The sequence below is a fragment of the Molossus molossus genome, unplaced genomic scaffold, assembly GCF_014108415.1.
Source record: "Molossus molossus isolate mMolMol1 unplaced genomic scaffold, mMolMol1.p scaffold_m16_p_11, whole genome shotgun sequence".
Classification (NCBI taxonomy): domain Eukaryota; kingdom Metazoa; phylum Chordata; class Mammalia; order Chiroptera; family Molossidae; genus Molossus; species Molossus molossus.
The window spans coordinates 100874346-100895696 of record NW_023425346.1 but is presented as its reverse complement, the minus strand read 5'-3'; the positions used below and the strand labels follow the sequence as shown (position 1 = coordinate 100895696).

The 21351-nt window shown below is 51.0% G+C and overlaps 1 protein-coding gene and 1 long non-coding RNA gene across 5 annotated transcripts in view; one reads left to right on the top strand and one right to left on the bottom strand.

Moving 5' to 3' along the window:
* Positions 1-21351, bottom strand: part of ARMC9 (armadillo repeat containing 9) — a 125598-nt gene that overhangs the window by 57454 nt on the left and 46793 nt on the right. For all 4 annotated transcript variants that reach the window (XM_036254646.1, XM_036254650.1, XM_036254649.1 and 1 more), the window contains 6 exons: positions 19957-20049; positions 10471-10561; positions 8533-8656; positions 6089-6228; positions 4808-4884; positions 958-1032 (listed from right to left, as the gene is read on the bottom strand). In XM_036254646.1, coding sequence (XP_036110539.1) covers positions 958-1032; positions 4808-4884; positions 6089-6228; positions 8533-8656; positions 10471-10561; positions 19957-20049 — 600 coding nt within the window. The remainder of the gene's footprint in view (positions 1-957; positions 1033-4807; positions 4885-6088; positions 6229-8532; positions 8657-10470; positions 10562-19956; positions 20050-21351) is intronic.
* Positions 14667-15405, top strand: LOC118625609. The gene is made up of 3 exons (XR_004958696.1): positions 14667-14820; positions 14918-15079; positions 15279-15405. It is a non-coding gene; the product is annotated as an uncharacterized LOC118625609 (long non-coding RNA).

Here is a 21351-nt window from a genome sequence, read left to right as displayed (position 1 = left end):
ATTTTTCCATTGATTTTTAGATAGAATGGAAGGGAGGGAGGGAGGGACGGAGGGGGAGAAAGAGAGAGAAACATCGATGTGAGAGAGACACATCGATTGGCTGCCTCCCGCATGACCCCAATCAGTGCTGGGACTGAACTGCAACTGAGGTACATGCCCTTGACTAGAATCGAACCCATGACTCTGTTCCATGGGCAACTCTCCAACTGCTGAGTCAAACCGGCCAGGGCAGAGTCATTTAAATTTTAAAAAATGTCTACAACTTTCCAAAAATAAACCTGCTGGCTTGGCTGAAAGGTCAGCAGAGACACGATCTCAAGGACTGAATTACCTAAACCACCGTGTAACCTGGGGAACTGCTAAGAGAATAAACTGGGCTGCATCCAGAGATCGAGAGCATTTGCTCCCTTGAGATGCTCCCCCTCACTTCAAACTGTGTCTGCTTGTAATTCATTGTATTGTAACGATCCCCGGCAGGCCAAGAGTTGGCACTGGAAATTTTCTAACACTGGTTCTTAATCACTGAAGGAGCTAGGGACCCCTTGAGAATCTGATAAAAGCTACAGACTCTTGCCCAGCCAGTGTGGCTCAGTGGTTGAGCATCAACACATGTATCAAGAGGTCACTGGCTCAATTCCCGGTCAGGGCACATGCCCAGGTGGTAGGCCTGATCCCCAGTGGGGGGCACGTAGGAGGCAGCCAATCGATGTTCTCTCTCATCGATGTTTCTCTCTTTCTCTCTCTCTCTTCCTCTCTCTAGAAAAATAAATAAAGGGGGAAAAAGTCTTTAAATAAAATAAAAGCTACAGACTCTTGTCGGAAACTGCCAATAGGTACCTGGCATACAATTCCGGGGCATGACCCCCTGTCTAGAAGCCCTCCTCGGGGCGGGCTAGGGAGTCCTTGCTCCGAGCGGCGGCACTGGCAGAGCCGCCCCGTGCCTCAGCGGTTCCTTACCATGGCTCTTGCTTCCTCCCGGACGGATGGGATAGAGAGGATGCTGTAGAGTGCTCCATTCACGTATGGCTGTATCTTTAAGGGGAGACAAAAGAGTTACTTGCAAGTTCTCAACTACTGTACAACCCAATTATCACACAGCACACTTGAGACACTCTGGCTAACGAGGACAGGGGGTGTCTCAAATGACAGACACCTTCATTTGCATGCCCAGCGACAGCTGCAATGAAGAACTCAGAACCAAATTCTCCTTCAACTTCGCAAAGCGTGCTCCTGCCATTTCACTGTGTAATTCATGTCACCCGGTCACTCCGGCTAAAACTCCGGAGTCATCACTGAGTCCTCTCTCTTTTTACTCTTTGTGTGGTCCCCAAGCTGTCTCTGACAGGAACCCCTTCCCCACCCGCACACTACTGTCCTTGTTCAGACAGCATGTCCACGACCTCGCTGCCTCCATCTCCAAATGAGTCTCTATCTTTGACGCACACCCTTGAGTCCGACCACCACGTCACTGCCCAGATGCCCGCTCCCTAGGACACCTGCGGCCGTCTGCCTGGGAAGCCTCACCTCCGTAGTGCGGCACACTCAGGACCCTTCAGGGTTTGGCCTCTGTCACCCCCCTGCCACCATGAGTGCACCCGGCAGAGTCCGCACTACGGAGGGGACGCCCACACCATGTAGAACCTGGGCCCTGGTTCTAACAGTTCACTTTGCTGGCGTGCACGTCCCACGTGTCCATCTGAAAAGCTACGACTCATCCTGTGAAACCGGCTCAGACACATGTCAGAGGGAGCCCTTGCTGACCCCGAGGGAGTCCTCTGCTCCGCCCCTCACACACCCCCACTGCTGGACTGGACTTGGTCCAGTTTAGGATTTACACTATGTCTCCCGTTTTACGCACACAGGTCAGCCCGACACTGGGCTGCAAGGCAAGGTGCACGCAGGCACCCGCCACGAGAGCTCGCCCCAGCGGACAGTGCTCCTCTCAGCAGGGGAGGGGGTGGGTCACTGCCCTTCCACTTGCCAGCACTGGTCTTTCAGCTTTACTTTTCTGCTGAGAGTCCATGTACTAAAGCTGGGAACAGTGAAGCAGGAGGCCTCGGACAGAAGCAGCAGGAGAGAGCCTGGGCGGGCTGCTCTGGCTCCTAGGAACGTCCCGGGGAGAAGTGAGCCTGGGCGGGCTGCTCTGGCTCCTAGGAACGTCCCGGGGAGAAGCGAGCCGAGGCGGGGCTGCTGTCAGCTCCCTGGAGAGTCAGGGAAAGAGGGCCTTGGAGACAGGTGCAGGGAAGGTGAGCCCAGGACAGTCTGCCGCTGCCCACGGATCCCCTTGTTGCAAGTCTCGTGGGGACCCTTAGAGTTTAGGAGAAAAAAAATTCACTGGAAAAGGAGGGTTGAACGGGTGTACCCCAAGGATGGCATGTGTCACTTTTGATTTTTATCAATCTAATGGGTAAAAAAGGCATCTTATAGTTCTTTTTATTTTCATTCCCCTGATTACTAGCAAAATTAAACATCATTTCATGTTTACAGATCACCAAGATTTACTACTCTGCAAACTGCCCATATATAAATGGATATAACCTTTACCCTCTTTTTCTGTTGGCTTTTCTTTTCTTTTAAATATGTTTTTATTGATTTTTTCAGGGAGAGAGAGATTGAAACATCGATGTGAGAGAAACATCGATCAGCTGCCTCCTGCACACCCCGCACTGGGGATCGAGCCTGCAGCCTGGGCACGTGCCCTGACCGGGAAATGAACTGGGACCTCTCCGTCCATTGGAGGACGCTCAATCCACAGAGCCACGCCAGATGGGCTGCTGCCTTTCCTTTTTGTATGACTCTTGCTTACACATTTACAGGAGTTCTTCAGATAACAGGGATATAAAATTTTTGCCATGTGATGCAAACTTTTTCTCAGGGTATCATTTCTTGTTCATTTTTGGTTATGGCATCTTTTTCCATACAAAAGAATATACATGTGGTCAATTATGTGCATCTTTTCTTCATGGCTTCTGGACATAGTCTTTCAAGAACATGACTATCTGGCCAGCCGGTGTGGCTCAGTGTCTGAGTGTCAACCATGAACCAAGAGGTCACAGGTTTGATTTTCAATCAGGGCACATGCCCAGGTTGTGGGCCAAATCTCCAGTGGGGGGTGTGCAGGAGGCAGCCAGTCAATGTTCTCTCTCATCAATGTTTCTATCTCTCTCCCTCTCCCTTCTTCTCTCTCTAAAAAAAATTAGAAAAAAAAAAAAAAAGAACATGACTATCTTGTAGAGGATATATGTGTGTAGCATTAATTTGGGTAACAACACATTTCTGGGCTCTAAAATGTATATAGGTAGATTTTCCAGCTCATTTTCAAAGCAAAAGCATTGCCAACAGTTTTTTGTTGTTGTTGTTAACGATTTTGCTTTTGTTTTGTTAATCCTCACCCAAGGATATTTTTCCATTGATTTTTTAAGACAGGGTGGAAGGGAGGGAGGGTGAAACATCGATGTGAGGGAGACACATCAATTGGTTGCCTCCCACATGATCCCCAACTGGGGCCAGGGATCGAACCTGCAACCCAGGTACATGCCCTTGACTGGGAATTGAGCCTGTGACTTCTCAGTCCTTGGGCTGATGCTCCAACCACTGAGCCAAACCGGCCAGGGCATCAACAGTTCTTGATATGACTCGAACTCTGGTCTATTCAGTTTTCAGAACCGCCATTCTGGTTGCCACACTTCAAACCAACCTGTACTATTAGAGACAGAATATATTTCTCATTAGCTTCAACTACCTGAGTTGAAGAAATGGAGAGCAGAGTTGACTCAGGTCTAGAAGCGGTTAAGAGCTCACTGGCTCTGAAATATGAAGGGCGTGGCACACACTGTACCCAGCACCCGGTCTCTCCGTGGAGGGGCTCTGGGCCGGTACGGCTGAAAGGAACAGAACCGGGAACAGACGCGTGGAAACCACGTGCTTCACTCTGACCCAGCGCGCTCAGTCCTGCCCTGCTAAGCCACCCTGCACCTGATCTGGCTGCACCTTTGGCTTCAGGTGAAATCATGTTGATGCCATAATTTCTGCAAAGGCATTTGTAGAAAGCAGGTGAGCGATATATCACGCTATTAATTAGTTTTGTTAATAGGTTTATCCAGACCTCTACTTCAGTCAAAAAGAACTTGCGACCCATAAGCTAAAAAAACTAAAAAATCACACCAGTGTTGGGGAAGACACCCATGACAGCAGAAGCCATTCTTGGGGACAATTTCCAAGACTCTGGCCTGAGCCAGCAGTGACAAGCGTCTGTGCACCCAGGGAGCCCTGGTACAGGCCCTCTTGGGAAGTGCGGGGGTGTCCAGTAGGACCAGTGTGGCAGCAGAGAGTTGAAGGCAAGCAAAGTGGACGCCCCGGGGAGCAGGGGGGGAAAAGGGGAGGCTGCGAACGAGGGGCCGGCCGTTCCGCCGCAGCGAGAGCTGCTCATCACAGAGAGTGTAAACGCAACACAGAAAGGTCCTAAAATGCAGGAAAAACATAAGTAATGCGATCTAGACTGCGACACTATCTACACAAATTACATTACACAATATTAATACGTTTCAGACCTCCTGCACGTCCACGGACCTATGTTACCACAACAGAAAGCGTCAACGTCGGGGAGGAACGACCTGCGGGATGACAATGGTGCTCAGGGGGCGCCGGCACAGGCCAGCTCCCCGGTGCCAATCGCAGGGCGTGGGAGGGACTTCTGCTTCTGAAGCTACAGTTCCGAAGTCATGAGCGCTCTGAAGCAGCTGATATGAGCACTGGCAGGACAGAGCGCGGACCCCCCAAGCCCGGGCTCGCAGCGCTGCCTGAGTACCTCGTGGTTTTCGTGGCCGAGCAGATCCGAGAGAACTTTCAGCACCAGGCCTGCCATCGTGGCACACACGCGCTTCCCTTAGGAAAACAAAACAGATACGACATGTCGCAACTCAGAAGCAGTTTCGAGTCAGGCAGACTTGAACAGAAACCTCGGCTCCTCTGCTTCGGGCCGTGTGACCTTGGGTGAGTCACTTAACCAATCTGGGCCTGTTTCTTCCTCTGGGATTCCTTAGGGACTGCTAGCATCGACCTCCAAGGGCGAGGTGCAGTGAGGCAGGTCGGAAGGCGAGCACACGCCAGTGCTCACGAGGGGCTGCCTTCTCCAGGCAGAGCGCACGCTGCCACCGCGGTGAGGGCACAAGGTCGCAGAGCGGCTTCCGGCCACGAAGTGCGCAGGCCGCGCCCCGAATCCACACAGTGCTTTAGGGATCCCTCACGTCACCACGGCACTCACTGCAATGCACGGGGGAGGAGCCGAAAAGCTGACTATAACCTAACCCGCATCTTAAAGCCAGGACTCTTCGCAAGGGCTAGATTTAAAAATAAGATAGAAATGGTCACGTGCTCAGTCAACAACCGGTGCTTCAGATGACAAAGCACCGAGGGTGAAGAAGCGTCTAACGAAGGACCCTGAGCGGCTGTCTGCATAGCCCGCCAGCGCAGGGCCACTCAGACTGAGTCAGCCGCAGGCTGGACCTGGCACCTCTTCTAAAGAAGTTTCTTCCATCCCAGGGAACAGATCACTTAATGGGACAGAGCCTGCAGAAAAGCTAGAACCGCTGCCTTTGTCGATCAAGTAAATGACTGGTGACATCCACACGTGAATCCCCACCCCCAGGAGGCGAGTGGGGGGTAGGGCAGGCGGCACAGTGTGACCTCTGCCACCAACTCAATCCTGTACAATCTTGGGAACATACTTCTCTGCCATCCGACAACAGGGACCCTAATTCTCAACTCCCAACCTTTGAATAATGCACTGAAGATGAGGAAACACATGAACTACCTTAATTTCCTCTCAATGCAGGTTAACGCATGTACATGGTTATATATATGTGAATTGCTATACAGCTTTGAAACAGTTTTCCAGGCCAGAATGGTATTTGGCTTCAGGGAGTCACAGCTTTGTACCCGGCTGGAACTGTTCACACTGTTCCTGCCTTCAGTTTTCTGAGGGAGACCAGGGGAAGCCACGACAGGCCCATGGGTCATCAGTTCGAGGGTCAGGACCTCCCCCCTCCCCCCGCCGGAGCAGGGGCTTGGGGACGGGGGGCTGCGACACCTGCGCTCCGGAGGCAGAGGTTCATGAGCAGCGCCACCGAGTACTCCAGCGTGTAGTCGGACAGGCAGTCGGGCTCCTTCAGAAGGTGGATCAGCCAGAAGATAAGGCCGTCCCGAATCATGGCCGTCTGCAGCGGGCGCCTGCGAGAACAGCCTGCGTCAGTGAGGCTGGCGAGACCCTTCCGACAGCGTCCACAGCCACGGGAAGCGTGTCAGAGGCGACCGAGGGCCCGGGACGCTGACGCCGAGGATCATTTCACTGGCAGACCCACACAACTGCAACAACGAGCAACTCGTTACCTTTCACAGGGGTTGAGGGTTTAAAGACAGACAAGGCGAGGAGGCCTCCTGCTTTGAAAGTTTCCTTTCCTCTATTTAAAAGACTTGTTGGTAGCTTTTGGTACACGTAACCCGGAAAGCAGGCCAGAGAAACAGTTCACTGACAAACAGGTTTCCCTAAACTCTAGTCTGTTATAATTGAGCGTTGGCACTTTGAGCTGCGTAAAAATAAAGACGTAAAAGCTGAGCCCAAACACAGCTCGGGACCATGTTGACTCAGATCTCTGCAGGGTATGGATCATGTAACGGCCTGGGTAATACAATTTACACGAACATTTCCACCCCGAGTCCAGTGCCTCCCTGGAGTGTGCTCCGTGGCTGGCCTCAGGGGCTGATAGGACCGAGCCTGCTATCCCCAGGAGGAGGCATCTGCACTCAGAAGCAAAGCACCACGGAGGAAGCTCCTCTGCGCCTCTCCTGACTCAGCTACGGTGAGACTGCCCGTGGACGGGACCTGCCCACGCCCTTCCTCACACCCGCTCAGTGACCAGGGCACAGCGCAGGTGGCGCTCCCCCGGGGAGCCAACTCCCTTCTCCATGCATCCAGAGACCCTGGGGACTGCAGACACATCAAGCTCGGCTCCAGAACAGAAAGCTGAAATGACTGTTTGGAGGAAAAGAAAACACTGGCAGCAAATATCTGCACCACCAGGCAGAAGGGTTTCTGCACCTTATCTGGCTCTGTTACCTAACTACGGCTATTGAATTTCTGAACTTCTTCCAGTCAGCCTCAAGCTGTTATCTTTATAAACAGAAATGAAGTGTTTATATAATCTGAGGAAGTAATAACTCTGGGGATTATTCACAGCTCTTTTCAATTCACAGAGCCAGAAGAAGACTTCTTCATTGGCAGGAACCTGGCAAGTAGCAGGAACTAAATACCTGCCACTTTTTCGCACCAAGCATACGCACATTTGAAATGTATCACTTGGCAGGCTGGTGGGTCACCCACAGTTGATGGGAAGTGTGTTCAGAAGGACCAACAGTCAGGAAAGCCTGCGGACTCAAGGTACGAGAATTTGTAACGAAGTCAAAGAGAAAGGAGCCAGCAATGCCACTCCCAGACCCCTACCAGGAGAAAGGCAGGCAGGGCCACACAAAGACCTGCAGGCCAACGTCATGGTGGCATCCTGCCTAACAGCCCAGAGGTGGACACCCCGACTCCACCAAGCGAGGAATGTGCTCTCCCCACACAATGGAATGCTACTCAGCAATGCAAAGGAACGAGGTACTGACACACCCCACAACACGGCCGAACCCCAGAAACACATGCTAAGTGAAAGGAGCCAGTCACAAAGCACAGACATTATCTGATTCCATTTATGTCAAATACCCAGCACAGGCGAGCCTACAGAAGGTGGAGTCGTGGTCACCTGGGCTGGGGATCAGCCTGAGGAGTGAGGTAAACAGGCATGAAGTTTCCTTTTGTGGTGATGGGAATGCTCTAAAGTTAGACTGCGGTGATGGTCGCACAACTCTGTAATATACTAAAAATCACTGAGCCGCACACTTAAAATGGGTGGATTTGGTGGTGTAGAAAGCACACCTCAATGCTGCTTAAAAAGAGACAGTTCGGTGAGGATATCAGAGCTGGCTCAAGAAGGGGTGTCTGACTGTAAATCTCTGATGGGGAGCAGTTCCAAGTCACAACAGGGTCAGGCCGAGACCTGTGTTGCTGGGACATATGGACAGGTGCCAGCCCCGACTTCCACAGAGCTGCCGCTCAAACCTGCTGTGACTGCTCCTTGTGACACGTGGTCTGGGGGCCACAGGAAGCCTGAGGCTGTCACGTTTCATCCGTGGGTCTATCTCTCAACTCTGCACGAGGCTGAGACACGATGATGCTCATTAGGAGACTACACAGTCCTTTAAAAATGTCTTCCTCCATCCAAAGCAGCCTGATCAGGAGGGTTTATTGGATTGGAGACGAGCTTTCTAGCTCTGTCTTAGAAAGTCACCTGACCTGCCCTAGGCGTTGGCTGAACAATATCATCTGCCTCTTGGGTTGTCATTGGGATCAAATAAACACAAAACAGTGGCTTCTGAAAACCCCGATTTGATTTCGCAGGAGCCACCAACCACCATGAACTACTGCGAGGTCAGCACCTGAGGCTGAACTTCTGCAAGGCCCCGAGCACATTCTCCCGGGCGATGATGTCCTTGTCTTCCTCCTTCAGCCTTTCCTCCAGCATCCGCAGCACCTCCGTGCTCTGGGCGAGGTAGAGGCGACCTAGTAACACAACCAGAGACGAACAAGGGAAGCGGGAAAGAACTGAGCTCCACAACCACTTTCTATGAAACCTTTGCATGTAACACGTGCAGAGTGTATAATTTTAGGTTCTAAAACACTCAGAACATATTTCTTTTGCAAAGTTGGTTTTAGTCAACCAACTATCTAATAATAGGAAACCACACTTCCTGTCATCTAAATTGAATCCATCACTACGTGCTTGTGGGGAGCACTGTTCTTCATTCACCTGAAACCCTGAACCTGAAAGTCAGATTTAGGATGAGAACGAGGTGGGGAACAAGCAGGTCATGAACCTATTAGTCTTTACAACAGAGGCACCAATGCTTTCTGGCCACGCCCCTTGCTCCTTCCGGACATGTCCTTGGCCCAGAGAAGCTGGGAACCAGCTCTGGAACCCTAGAGTATGGCCTGAATTGTCACTGGCCTGTTGTGGACTTGTGGCCTGAAACAGATGCTAATTTTGGACGCAAACTTCAACAGTATTATAGGATTGGAACCTGGCACATACCCTGGCTGATGATAACTGTTTCTTAAATAGATGGGAGAATGTAATGAATGAATGGCCACATTTTTGGTGTATCATATAGTCATCATTTGAAACGTCCTTTATTCACTTTATAAAGAGCTCAAACAAATTGGAACTATGGAAGATAACGACTCTTTGTAAAATCACTTGAGTGCAGGTATGGTGGCAGGTTATCTTTGGAACTTTTAACTCCTCTTGATTTAAGAGGGTGTAGTCTCAGGCAGGAAATGGTGCCATGCTTATTGGGATCAGCAGTAATTGTGTCACCAACCTTAATTTACCTAAAGTAGAAAATTATAGAAAATGGATTATTTGTGCCCTGGCCTGTTTGGCCCAGCAGTTAGAGTGTCAGCCTGTGGTCTAGAGAGACCCGGGTTTGGTTCCTGCTAGGGACGTGTACCTCAGTTGCGGTTTGTCCCTGGCCCTGGTTGGTCATGCGGGTGGCAGCCACTCGATGTGTCCCTTTCACGTCGATGTTTCTCTCTCTCTCTCTCTCTCTTCCTCTCTCTCCCTCCCATTCTACCTGAACAAAAAATGAAAAAATGTCCTCGGGTGAGGATTAAATAAATAAATAAATAAAAAGAAAATGAATTATTTGTCACATATCTGAAAGCAATCCAAAAAGTACTATTATAAAACCAGAAAGCTTACAAAAATAAAACTAGAAGGCTTACAAAAGAAATTCCAAAACTGTCAAAATTTGCTCTGATATAAACTATAGCAATCTGACAACATCCAATTTTCACAAAACACCTTAGACACATTAAACAGGAATAAGTTGAGGAAACATATATCATCTCTAAAAAGCCTGGAGAAGAGCATCTGTGGTTTTTTTTAAAATATTTTTTCTTTACTGACTTTAGAGAGAAAGGAAAGGAAAGAGAGAGAGAAACGGATGAGAGAGAACGTCCACTGGCCGCCTCCCGCACGCCCTCCACTGGGGATCAGGCCCACAACCTGGGCATGTGCCCTGACCGGGAATCAAACCGGCGCCCACATGCGTTGACACCCAACCACTGACCCACACCAGCCGGGTGAAGAGTATCCGCTTTTGTTTATTTATTTTTATTATTTTGGCACGTGCCCCTAGCGGAAACCAAACCCGGGTCTCTCTAGTCCGCAGGCCGATGCTTCAACCGCTGAGCCAAACTGGCCAGGGCCAGAGGGTCCGCTTTTAAAGGAGAAAACAAAAACAACAAAGCAAAACAAAAAAACACAGATCACTGAGACCTAGCTCTTCCCTTTGAAGAAAAAGCTGGCACCTCACCTTCTGCCAGGGATGCGATGGCATTGATGAGCCTGGCCATGTACTGACGCACTACGTCGCTCCTCCCGTGCAGCAGCTGCAGCACGGTCCTCTGCGGGGACAGCAAAGGGGCAAGAACCGGGCGTCAGAGGAAGCAGACAAACAGCTCCACCACCGGCCCGGCCCCCTACCCCCGCCCCTGGCCCCTCTGCTGGCCCCGGCCCCGCCGCCGCCGCCCCTGGCCCTGGCCCCGTTGCCACCCCTGGCCCTGGCCCCTCTGCTGGCCCTGACCCCGCCGCCGCCCCTGGCCCTGGCCCTGGCCCCTCTGCTGGCCCCGTCCCCGCCACCGCCCCTGGCCCTGGCCTCGCTGCCACCCCTGGCCCTGGCCCCTCTGCTGGCCCCGTCCCCGCCACCGCCCCTGGCCCTGGCCCCGCTGCCACCCCTGGCCCTGGCCCCTCTGCTGGCCCCGTCCCCGCCACCGCCCCTGGCCCTGGCCCCGCTGCCACCCCTGGCCCTGGCCCCTCTGCTATCCCTGGCCCCGCCGCCCCTGGCCCTGGCCCCTCTGCTATCCCTGGCCCCGCCGCCCCTGGCCCTGGCCCCTCTGCTGGCCCTGGCCCCGCCACCGGCCCGCCGTTCTTTTCCTCGGCGTGAATTCATTACAGGTGAAGTAAACAGGCTAAAGCCAAACAGTTTGTCTGGAAATCTTAATTGCCAATGGATTTTTTCCTGAGATTTGGCAAATATCAGTTATTCAAAATTTTAAATTAAAAGAATTATATGATGAGTACTAGACTTATCGGGGTGATCACTTCCCAAGTTATATAAATGTCTAATACACTATCACAAGTCAACTGTAACTGAAAAATAGAAAAGATACTAAAAAATTTTTTCTTTATTGATTTTAGAGAGAGAGGAAGAAAGAGGGGGAGAGAGAGAGAAACATCAATGAGAGAGAACATCGATGGCCGCCTCCTGCATGCCTCCCTCTCCGCCCCCTCCAGGATTTGGCCCACAACCTGGGCATATGCCCTGACCGGGAATCAAACTAGTGACCTCTTGGTGCATGGGTCAATACTCAACCACTGTGCCACACCGGCTAAACTAAAAAAAATTAATTTAGAAAAGAATTGATTAGCCCTGCCAGTGTGGCTCAGTGGACTGAGCGCCGTCCCATGCACCAGGAGGTCGCCTATTTGATTCCCGGTGGGGGTGTACACCTGGGTCGCAGGCTAGTAGGGTGTGAGGGAGGCAACCTACTTATGATTAATGTTTCTCCTCATCGGTGTTTCTATCTCTCCCTCTCCCTTCCTCTCTCTCTAAAAAAATAAGTCAATAAAAACATATTTTAAAAAAGAATTATGCAAAGCATCGGAACAGTGGCGGACACAAAGGCAGCCACACTGTTTGCTCTTACAGTTGGTGTTTTTCCGGGTTAGAACCACAGATCCAACACACACTTCTAATTTTGCTCCCTGAAACCATGATAAAACTACAGTAAATGGATTTTTACGAATGACACAAATTCTCAAGATCAGAGAGAACAGCAAACGAAATGCTAACTACACAGCTTGGGAAGTGGGACTACGGATGGAGACTGACCGGCAGACTCAACGCCGGTGGGCAGTGAGGCGGTGACCCACTCAACCCTCAGGAGGCGAAGTGGAGAAATGAGAGCGAACAGACGGAAGCTGTGGAAGCTGCAGCTCACGCTGACCCTACCCTCGTCCTCCCACGGGGGCCAGGCTACTCTCTCATTAAGGGAACATCAGGGTCTCCGACGGGGGACACCAGGCCCAGGCGAGCGGGGGGTCTCCGACGGGGGACACCAGGCCCAGGCGAGCGGGGGGTCTCCGACGGGGGACACCAGGCCCAGGCGAGTGGGGGGGTCTCTGACGGGGAACTCCAGGCCCAGGTGAGCGGGGGGGTCTCCAACAGGGGACACCAGGCCCAGGCGAGCAGGGGGTCTCTGATGGGGAACTCCAGGCCCAGGTGAGCGGGGGTCTCCGACGGGGGACACCAGGCCCAGGCGAGCAGGGGGTCTCTGACGGGGAACTCCAGGCCCAGGCGAGCGGGAGGGTCTCCGACGGGGGACACCAGGCCCAGGTGAGCGGGGGGTCTCCGACGGGGGGCACCAGGCCCAGGCGAGCGGGGGGTCTCCGACGGGGGACACCAGGCCCAGGCGAGCGGGGGGTCTCCGGCGGGGGGCACCAGGCCCAGGTGAGCGGGGGGGGTCTCCGACGGGGGACACCAGGCCCAGGCGAGCGGGGGGTCTCCGACGGGGGACACCAGGCCCAGGTGAGCGGGGGGTCTCTGACGGGGGACACCAGGCCCAGGTGAGCGGGGGGTCTCTGACGGGGGACACCAGGCCCAGGTGAGCGGGCGGTCTCTGACGGGGGACACCAGGCCCAGGTGAGCGGGGGGTCTCTGACGGGGGACACCAGGCCCAGGTGAACGGGGCTTCTACACCGAAATGGGACCTAGGGTAAAGAGCCCCTCTTTCCCTGGCTGCTTCCATACCCTTTAGGAGAGAGACCAGAAGACTCTCTGTGGAGGACAGTGACTGCCCAAGGGAAAGAATTAGAGACCCTGAAACCAGCGACTCCTAACAGATGGCTCCCTGGCTCCCCTCTGTTAAGGTCTCTGTCTGCAGGTCACATCCTCATACTCAGAATTCCCAACTGGCTTTACAGTTCCCACCCTAAACATTAGGAGATAACCAAGGTCTACCAGAAACCCAAGGGAAGTTTCTAACATGGAACATAGGACCAAAATAAACAGGGGCCGGGGGTGGGGGGCAGAAGGAAACTCAGAGGAAATGAGACTGTGCAGGATAAGAAAACCAAAAATAAACAAAAATGTGTCACTAATATACTTGGAGATATCAGAAGCTAATTGTATCCATGAAACAACAGAATACTATAAAAAAAGGAAATGAAACACTCAACAGAATGGTTGGAAAATAAAGATGAGAAAAATCTCCCAGAAAGTGGAATAAAAAGAAAAATATGGAAAATATGAGAGAAAAGATAAGAAAATTAGAGAATGGCTTCAAGAGGTTTGACATTCAAAGAGAGAACAGAGAAAACAGAGGGACTCAACACAGTAACTCAGAAAAGTTCCCAGAACTGAAGCTCTCAGATAGAAAAGGCTCGCAAAGTGCCCAAAACAGTGAATCAAAGTATACACCTCATAAAAGATAGCATATGTGGGTAATTTATTAACACTGGTGATGAAGGAGTCAATATGCTTCTAAGAGAGAAACAGGTCACATTCAGAGCATCAGGATGAGATCGACTCAGACTTTTCAACAGCAACACTGGAACCTAAAATAACAATGGAGCAGTATCTTCAAAATACTGAAGGAAGTCCGGCCGGTGTGGCTCAGTGGTTGAGCATCGACCCATGCACCAAGAGGCCACCGGTTCGATTCCTGGCCAGAGCACATGCCAAGGCTGTGGGCCCGATCCCTAGTGGGGAGCATGCAGGAGGCGGCAAATCGATGTTCTCTCTCATTGATGTTTCTATCTCTGTTGCCCTCTCACTTCCTCTCTTTCTAAAATCAATAAAGGGAGCCCTGACCTGTTTGGCTCAGCGGTTAGAGTGTTGGCCTGCGGTCCAGAGAGACCCAGGTTCATTTCCTGCTAAGGGCATGTACCTCAGTTGCAGTTTGTCCCCGGCCCTGGTTGGGTTGTGTGGGTGGCAACCACTCGATGTGTCCCTTTCACGTCAATGTTTCTCTTTCTCTCTCTTCCTCTCTCTCCCTCCCACTCTATCTGAACAAAAAATGAAAAAATGTCCTCGGGTGAGGATAAAAATAAATAAATAAATAAAATCAATAAAGGGGAAAAAAATTTAAAACATACACACACAAAATACTAAAGGAAGCCTGGCCTGTGTGGCTCAGTGGTTGAGTGTCAATCCATGCACCAAGAGGTTGCCGGTTTGATTCCTGGCCAGGGCACATGCCCAGGTTGTGGGCCTGATCCCCAGTGGGGGGCGTGCAGGAGGCAGCTGATCAATGTTTCTCTCTCTCCCTCTCCCTTCCTTTCTCTGAAGTCAATAAAACATATTTTTTACAAAAATACTGAAGGAAAATTCTTTACAATCCAGAATTCTTTACAAAGAATAAATTTTCAGACATACACAGTCTCACATACTCCCCACCCATCGTTCTCCAGAAGCTACTAACTAAAGGATACGCTCCACCAACCAAGAGAATGAGTCAAGAAATAAAACAGTACGGAACCCTGGAAACAGATCCAAGTCAGGAGCAGGATGAAGGAATCAGAAATCCGGTAAAGAGAGACTTCCGGCAGCAGCCGTGCACCGGATGGAGGGAGCCACCAGCCCAGACTGAACGAGCTGACTCAGGTAGTGACACATGGCAGGCTGTCACCCCCAAGATGCCCAATGCCACTGCACCATCTTTGTTCAGATAAAGTTTTTACTAAATATAACATCCATACAGGAAACTGCACAGATCATAAGTGTATAGCTCGATGAGCTTTCGCAATGTGACCATGTGGGTAACCAGTAACCAGACCCAATAAGAACTTACCAGAACCCCAGACGCCCTTTGGGGTCCCTGTCCAACCCAAGGGCAACATCCCTCCTGGCTTCCAAATCACAGGTCAGTTTTGTTTGTCTTTGAATTTTTTCATAAATGAAGTTATTGCATATGTATTATTTTATGTCTGACGTTTTTCATTCAACATTGTTTGTGAGATTCATCTATGTTGTATGTTGTGTGTTTCTTTTCATTGCTCCATGTATTCCATTTTATACATATATTGCAGGTAATTTTCTTAAAGTTTTTATTGATTTTTTAGAGAGAGGAAGGAAGAGAGGAAGAGATAGATACATTGATGAGAGAAAGAATTATCAACATAGATCGTCTGCCTAACATCGATGAGAGAGAGATGCAACATCAATTGGCCGCCTCCTGCACACCCCCTACTGAGGATTTGGCCCACAACCTGGGCATGTGCCCTGATGAGGAACTGAACCAGTGACCTCTTGGTGCATGGGACAAGACTCAACCACTGAGCCACACCAGCCGGGCTATTGCAGGTAACTGTTTATCCATTCTATTGCTGATGGACATTTGGGTCACACAGTCTTGGTTTTTATAAGCAGAGCTGCTGTGACATTTTTATACATCTTTAGTAAACCGACCAACACATTTCTGCTGGGGTTACACTTAGGAGTGGCTTTGCTAGGACACAGAGCATGCACTTTCAGCAAATACTTCAATACTTCCAGTGTTCCACAGTTCTTTCTTTGGTTAACCCTCACCTGCAGATACTTTTCCTTTTTTTTTTTTTTTTAGATAGAGTGGAAAGGAGGGAGGGAGGGAAGGAGCGAGCGAGAGAGAGAGACATTCTCACATCGATTCATTGTCTTCTGCACAATCCTGACTAGGGCCGGGATCGAACCTGCAACCCAGGTATGTGCCCTTGACGGAAATCGAACCAGTGACCCTTTGGTCCACAAGCCAGTGCTCTAAGTGCTGAGGCCAGGGCGCTAGAAGATATTTCTAAACAGAGTACAAAGTGCCTGGGTGTGGTGAGCCACTCTCCTGTGCTGGGATGGCCTGGACCACGTGCTGACGAAGGCCCAGCTCCCCGCTCTGCACCCTGACGTGTGGATCAGCTGTGGACAATCTCTCCACACCACGGAGAAGTTCTCATGGGACCAATGCGGAGACCTGGAAGTAGACCAGACCAGGCGAGCGTAAAATGAAAATTTCAGAGCAGCTCACCATCCCCACGGCCATCCACGCTGGTGCTGGATAACTGGTACCTGACTGACCTTCCAGCCTGCCAGATGCCCTACGCCTCCCAGGACCCTCTCCTGACCTTGACTACAGATGTCGCCAGAGGTGATCAATAAGTGCCCTGGGAAGCTATGTCCGATTAGGATCCAGCAATTTTGTTCATTTCACCTTCTCCTACGTGTCTTTATTAACGTGGGAAGAGTACCTTTTCTTTGCATAGCAAAGTGTGTGCTTGCTACTCTGCAAACACTCTATTATTTAGGGCATATACTTTTTTTAAAAACTAGAGTTTATTTTATTTTATTTATTTATTTATTTTCTATCCTCACTAGAGGACATTTTTGCATTTATCTTCAGATAGAGCGGGAGAAAGGAAGGAAGAGAGAGAGAGAGAAACATCGATGTGAGAGAGAGACATCAAGTGGTTGCCACTCACGCAACCCCAACCAGGGCTGGGGACAAACTGCAACGGAGGTACGTGCCCTTAGCGGGAACCGAACCCAGGTCTCTCTGGTCCGCGGGCTGACACTCTAACCACTGAGCCAAACTGGCCAGGGCTAAAATATGTTTTTATTGATTTTTTTAGAGAAAGAGGAAGGGAGAGAGAGATAGAAACATCCATGTACGAGAGCTAATTCGATCGGCTGCCTCCTGCATGCTCCCTACTGGGGATCAAGCCCGCAACACGGGCATGAGTCCTGACCGGGAATCGAAATGGGACCTCTCAGTCCATGGGACAACGCTCAATCCACTGAGCCACACTGACTGGGCTACGGCACATACTTACATGGGGAAACTATCAAGAAAAGCAAGGAACTGAGTAAGACCAAAGACAGGATATGTACACCTATGTTCAGTGCAATACTATTCATAACAGCCAAAAGGTAGAAGCAACCCAAGTGTCCATCGATGGATGAATGGGTGACCAACTGTGGTATAAACATGTAATGGAGTATTATTCACCTTTAAAGAAAAAACATTCTGGCACATACTACAACATAGATGAACTGTGAGGACATCATGTCAAGAGAAATGAGCACAGTCACCAAAAGACCAATACTGCATGATTGCACTCCAGTGAGGTGCCTGGGGTAGTCAAATCAGAGACAGAAGGTGAAGGCTGCCAGGGGCGGGGAGGGACAGCGTGGGGGTGGGGGTGGGGGGTTGTTGTTTAATGATACAGAGTTTCAGTTTTTCGAGATGAAAAAGTTCTAGAGATCTGTTGCACAATAATATGAATATACCTAACACTACAGAACCATACACTTAAAAATGGTCAAGATGGTATGTTTTATGTATTTTACCACAATTTAAAAAGTCAAGATGGTGGTTTCCTCTTTTTTTTCCTCACCCGAGGACATTTTTCCATTTTTGTTCAGATAGAGTGGGAGGGAGAGAGAGAGAGAAACATCGACGTGAAAGGGACACATCGAGTGGTTGCCACCCGCACGACCCAACCAGGGCCGGGGACAAACTGCAACCGAGGTACATGCCCTTAGCGGGAACTGAACCCGGGTCTCTCTGGACCACAGGCCGACGCTCTAACCGCTGAGCCAAACCGGCCAGGGCAGGAGAGCCCTAATTTGATGAGGTCTCCGGATGATAACACTGCAGCTCTAACCACTGAGCCGTGGAGCCAGCTAACGACCAGCTCGACCCCTGACCCAAGGGCAATGTCCTGCAGAGTCATGGCGACGCAGCAGCCACATCACACGAGGAGTCTCCTGTTCTGACATCTTAAGGCAACCCCAGCTCATTTCTTATTAAAAATAGTAAACCACAGCCATTAAAAATAGTGTCATGAGGAAGAAGTGGCAGTGTCAGTGGCTCTGGAGAGGACAGCATTTTGACAAATATGTGTCGCAAAACCTAAGACACCTTTCCTTAGAGGACACGTTAGTCTTTAATAGAAAACCAAGAGAAAAAGAAAACTGCCAATTAAAACATATTATAAGCATCAACTGCAAGAAACACCCGACCTCAGAGATGCTAAGACGGGCGGGGCACCTTAGAGTCCATGAAACGTGATAGTTCAGAAGGCAGGGCTGAGTTACTCTTTGAAGTTAAGTTTATAAGTCACACGGGCTCCATGCCCATGGGTTGGTTTCACTGTCACCACAAATACAGACAGAAGAAGAAAAGAAAAAGGAAGTCAGGAATTTGGGAGACTTTCAAACTGAACACAACCCTTTCCTGGGAGCAATAAGACTACGTTCAAAGAAACAAGTGGTCACTTCAAACGGTACTGCCCATACGCAAAACAGATTAACAGGTCATTAGCTCTCCCAGGAGCTGTTTTATCTGTGATCCAAAAAGGTGTTGACATTCTACTCCATGCTCCCGCAGTGAAGCTTAACAATAGGGAGATAGCCCTGGCTGGTTTGGCTCAGCGGTTAGAGCGTTGGCCTGCGGTCCAGAGAGACCCGAGTTCGGTTCCCGCTAAGGGCACGTACCTCAGTTGCAGTTTGTCCCCAGCCCTGGTTGGGTCGTGTGGGTGGCAGCCACTAGATGTGTCCCTTTCACGTCAATGTTTCTCTCTCTCTCTCTCCCTCCCTCATGCTGTATCTGAACAAAAGAAAAAAGGAAAAATGTCCTTGGGTGAGGATAAAAAGAACAATAGGGAGATAATGTATTTTGCGCATTTTGGATAACTATTCAACTGAAATCACAAATTGCAAGGTCTTCTTTACACACAGGGGTGGGCACAGTAGGCTGTTTGTATGGTACAGGACATGCAGGTTATGATTATTACAACTTAACCGCGCTGTGTGTACTCACAACTGTAAACCTACTTTTACCCACACCTGTATATGCTGTGTGGCAGGTTTCTATCCTCCTCCTGTCCAATGAAGCCTGGTGCTGACCACGGGTAAGAGGGTGGAGAGGTGGGGACTGTGTACTGACCACTCTGTGCTGGGCCTGTGTTAAGTGTGTCCCACGTGCCCACACACGTCACCCCAACAACCTCCCGAGGCGGGAGCTGGCTCCTCCTCAGAGATAGGGATGCTCCCCAAGACTGAGTGACTTGCTCCAAAGCCATAGAACAGGTGGCAGGGCAGAGGTCTGGAACCAGTTTCTCTCTCTCCAAATCCCATACTTTGCCTACTGGAACTGTCTGGTCCAGAGCTACACATAAATACGGTGTTAAAGATGCACTTCAAGGCAGGTCCAGACAAAATACACTGAATCTGCGCCCTGGCCGGTGGCTCGGTTGCTGGCGCACTGTCCCGCACACCAAAAGGCTGTGGCTTTGATTCCTGGTCAGGGCACAGACCTACGTTGCAGGTTTGATCTCTGGTAGGGAGACAACGAATGGATGTTTCTCTCTCAAATCGATGTTTTCTCTCTCTCTTCCTTCCTTCCTTTCTCCCTAGAAGTCAATAAAAACATATCCTCGGGAAAAACAGAAGAAAGGAAAACACCGGATGTGCTCACCTACCTTGCCTGTCGTAAGTCATGCTGAGTTTTCAGGGCTCGTGGTAACGAGAGTGAGGAAAGAGCTGGGAATTTGAGAAAAGGGGAAATAGCAGAACGAGCTCGAGTTGAATCAAGCAATTCTAACTTGTCTGGGACTCTGGATTAGATGTAAAGTGGCTGACGTTCAGGGTGGAGCGCAGATCTAAGACGCTAACAGAAGCCCAAGGCTGACACCAGTCCCCAGGCCGAAACTGCGCAGAGGAACGGACGCCTCCCCAGCGGCGGGGCCACAGCTGAGCCGCGCAGGCCCTGACCTGGCTCTGGCTGTGGCAGTCCAGGAGGTCGTTGCTGATGTAGGCTTGCAGAACGGTGTCCCTCTGCTCTCCAGGGTGGGATGTGGTCAAGCGCTGGCATGAAGAAAAGCAAAAGGAATGTCTGACCGGAGGAAAATGTTCACAGAGTGGGTGGGTATGTTTTACATTTTTCTCTTGATTTTAGAGAGAGAGGGAGAGGGAGAGAGAGAAACATCCATGAGAGAGAACATCGATTGGCCACCTCCTGCGTGGCCTCCACTGGGGATCAGGCCCACAACCTGGGCACGTGTCCTGACCGGGAATCGAACTGGCGACCTGTTGGTGCTGGGTCGATGCTCGACCACTGAGCCACACCAGCCAGGCCAGAGTGGGTATGTTTTAAACAGCAGTCCCAGTAACTACACATTCAACCAAACAAAATAAGGAACATCCTGGAGAGCTGGGTAAGCAGCCAACCAGTCCACAAACAAGACATCGTGATGTCCCTGAAACGGGCGGCGCGGGAGATGTAGGGTCGACTTATACGAGTGAATCTTCAGGGCAGTGAGGCGGGACAATGCCTGGACTGTGCGTGCAGACAAGGGGGAGCTCACCAGCACCTGGAGAGGTGGGGTTTTTTGCAGGAAGGGGCTCAAGAGTTGGCCCCTGAAGGATGAGCAGGCTGTCAGCCTGCACAGGATGTGGGTGTGGTGGGGGAGTGTGGGCCAGCCCAGGGAGGTGGGGAAGCACTGGGGAGGGCGCAGGGCAGGCTGTAGGGGGCTCTGAATGAACGCCATGCCAACAAGCTCAACTTTATTCCACTGGATTGACGCAGCAATAGTGTGTGTGTGTGTGTGTGTGTGTGTGTGTGTGTAGGGGTAGCTGGTATAATTAATCTGTTGTGTTAAGTTAGACTGTACTTACCACCTGCAGGGGTGGAAGGTACGTGGTGCCCAGGGAGCGTGTGAAGGGGTGCGTGCTTGTGCACGTGGGCACGGACCGGTTCGTCAGGGTGCAGGAAAGCCACAGAACTAACGTGAGCAAATGTGCTTGCTTTTGCAGAGAAATCTGACTACACAAAGATCCCTGAGACTGCAGGCCCTGCTCAGGCCGAGGACAAGCTGCCATATAAAGGACATGGGCGGGGGGAACCACAGAGCCCCCGGAACGGAAAGGCGGGGCCTGCAGAGGCAGGTGTCACTGACAGACTGAACCCACTGTGGCCAAGGAGGGAGGCTCTGAGGGAGGAGAGGACTTGATTAAAGAAGGTGGAGCCAGGAATGGCCCGTCTGTGGGCTGCCACTCTTCTTGAGTTCACTGAGGTCGGGCCTGGGGTGCTGGGTGGCGGGAAGGGGCACGGGGCTGGGGTGGGCTGTTGGAGGGGGACACAGACACAATTGTAAGACACCTGCTTAT